Source organism: Bufo bufo, chromosome 8 (genome assembly GCF_905171765.1).
Source record: "Bufo bufo chromosome 8, aBufBuf1.1, whole genome shotgun sequence".
Taxonomy (NCBI): domain Eukaryota; kingdom Metazoa; phylum Chordata; class Amphibia; order Anura; family Bufonidae; genus Bufo; species Bufo bufo.
Genome location: NC_053396.1, coordinates 230,724,745 through 230,726,539, shown reverse-complemented (window position 1 = coordinate 230,726,539; position 1,795 = coordinate 230,724,745). Strand labels below are relative to the sequence as shown.

Here is a 1,795-nt window from a genome sequence, read left to right as displayed (position 1 = left end):
CGGGCCGGGCTCTCACCAGTTTTCTGCCATTCCGTTACAGGTTGCGTCTATAACGGAATGTGAAGCCTGACACTGTAAGAGAAAAGATCCAGATGTTGTACATAACCATACAGATAGCCATTCAGGATGTGGGAAAGCTGGGTTTATTCAGAAAGGTCTGCACAGAGGATTACAGGAGTCAGACCCGGTGGAAGGATATGACGGCGGTAGGTTCTCGGTGGGCATCCTGGGGTCTTCTCTGCCTCCTCCAGGCTGTTCTAGGTGCCAGGCAGAGGCACATCCCTGTAGTGTCCGTCTTCTCTCTGTTCATGGGCCGCTTTCGCCAGACTGGTTGCAGTGACGCTTCCTACTGCACTGGTGCCGCAGGAGCAGGACAAGGTGGTCTCTATCGCTCGCCTGAAGGTCCTCATTCGAAAAACATAAATAATGGGATTTAGGGCAGAATTGGCATGGGAGAGGATGACAGCGGAGAGCACCAGGTCTGGGGGCACCACACACTGGGGGCAGAATAGTCGTACCACATTAAGGATATGAATGGGGAACCAGCAAACCACGAAGCAGAAGACCACGAGGAACAGCGACGTGGCCATTCGGAACTCCCTGACGACCACACGTCGCCTCCTCCTTCTCCGGCTCACGTCCACCGCCCATTCTGCAATCTGTCGGATCTGCCTTCGAATTTCCAGGAATATACGAGCATAGAGCACGAGCATGGCAACCAGCGGGGGGATGACACAGCCAAAAAAGATCAGGTAGACCATGTAAGACTCCGAGATGAGGCTGCTGAAGAGACACTTACTTTCAGGAGGGAATGGCCTGCGCCAACCCATAAGCGGCATCAGGCCAGCAAGTGCCGCCAGCATCCAGGTGCAGATTATCACTATTACGGAAGCTCGTGGTGTGACCAGAGCGCGGTAATGGAAGGGACACAATATGGAGATGTAGCGCTCCACCGCTATCGCTAAAAGTCCAAAAATGGATGCCAAAGAAAACGTCATGAGGTTGCAGAGCATGAATAAGCAGGAGTAGAGACTGCATCGTACTATGCCCAGGTCAAGCATGATGGCACAGGGGATGGCCACGGCTCCCACAAGTATGTCCGCAGTAGCTAGAGACAGCAGGAAGTTGTTGGTGACCGTGCGAAGCCTGCGGTCAGTTATAACCGCCAAACAGATCAGAGAGTTGCCCACCACTGAGATGACCGCCGTCAGCACTTCTGTCACCAAGTACGGAATGTTGGATACAGTCACCAGAGGGACATTGGAGGAGAGGTTCATGGCAGGACTGATGGAGGACAGCAAGTCATCCCAGGCAGAATGAGGGTCAATGTACAGCTGGAAGATATAACACAGAATCAGTGCCATGCAACCAGTCCCTGAATAGTCCACCCGGCAACTGCCAGCCGGGCTACAGGAGAAAGCCACATCTACAACAGTTACAACGTTTAGCTCTGCTACATCTACAAAACCCAACTCCTCAAGGCACAAGCAAAGATGCTGCATCCACCCCCCCCCCCCCCCCTCCCATCGGAATGTGGGCATACTGAAAGGTCACACCCTGCTCCACAGTCCTTGTAGATCCCCCTTCCAATGATTGGAGAGCGGGCGGCCTGCAGGTTACACATCCTGCTCCCCAGTCCTTATAGATCCTCCCCTTCTAGTGTATAGAGAGCAGATGGTCTGCAGGGTCCACACCTTTCTCCCCAGTCCTCGTAGACCCCCTCTTCCCGTGTATGGAGAGAGGACGATCTGCAGGGTCCACACCTTGCTCCCCAGTCCTTATAGATCCTCCCCTT

At 53.8% G+C, this 1,795-nt stretch overlaps 1 protein-coding gene across 1 annotated transcript; it reads right to left on the bottom strand.

Annotated features, from left to right (window-relative positions):
- Positions 1 to 257: 257 nt before the first annotated feature.
- Positions 258 to 1,502, bottom strand: LOC120978220 (adenosine receptor A1-like). The gene has a single exon (XM_040406446.1). The coding sequence runs from the start codon at positions 1,500 to 1,502 to the stop codon at positions 258 to 260; it is 1,245 nt and encodes a 414-aa protein (XP_040262380.1).
- Positions 1,503 to 1,795: the final 293 nt, after the last annotated feature.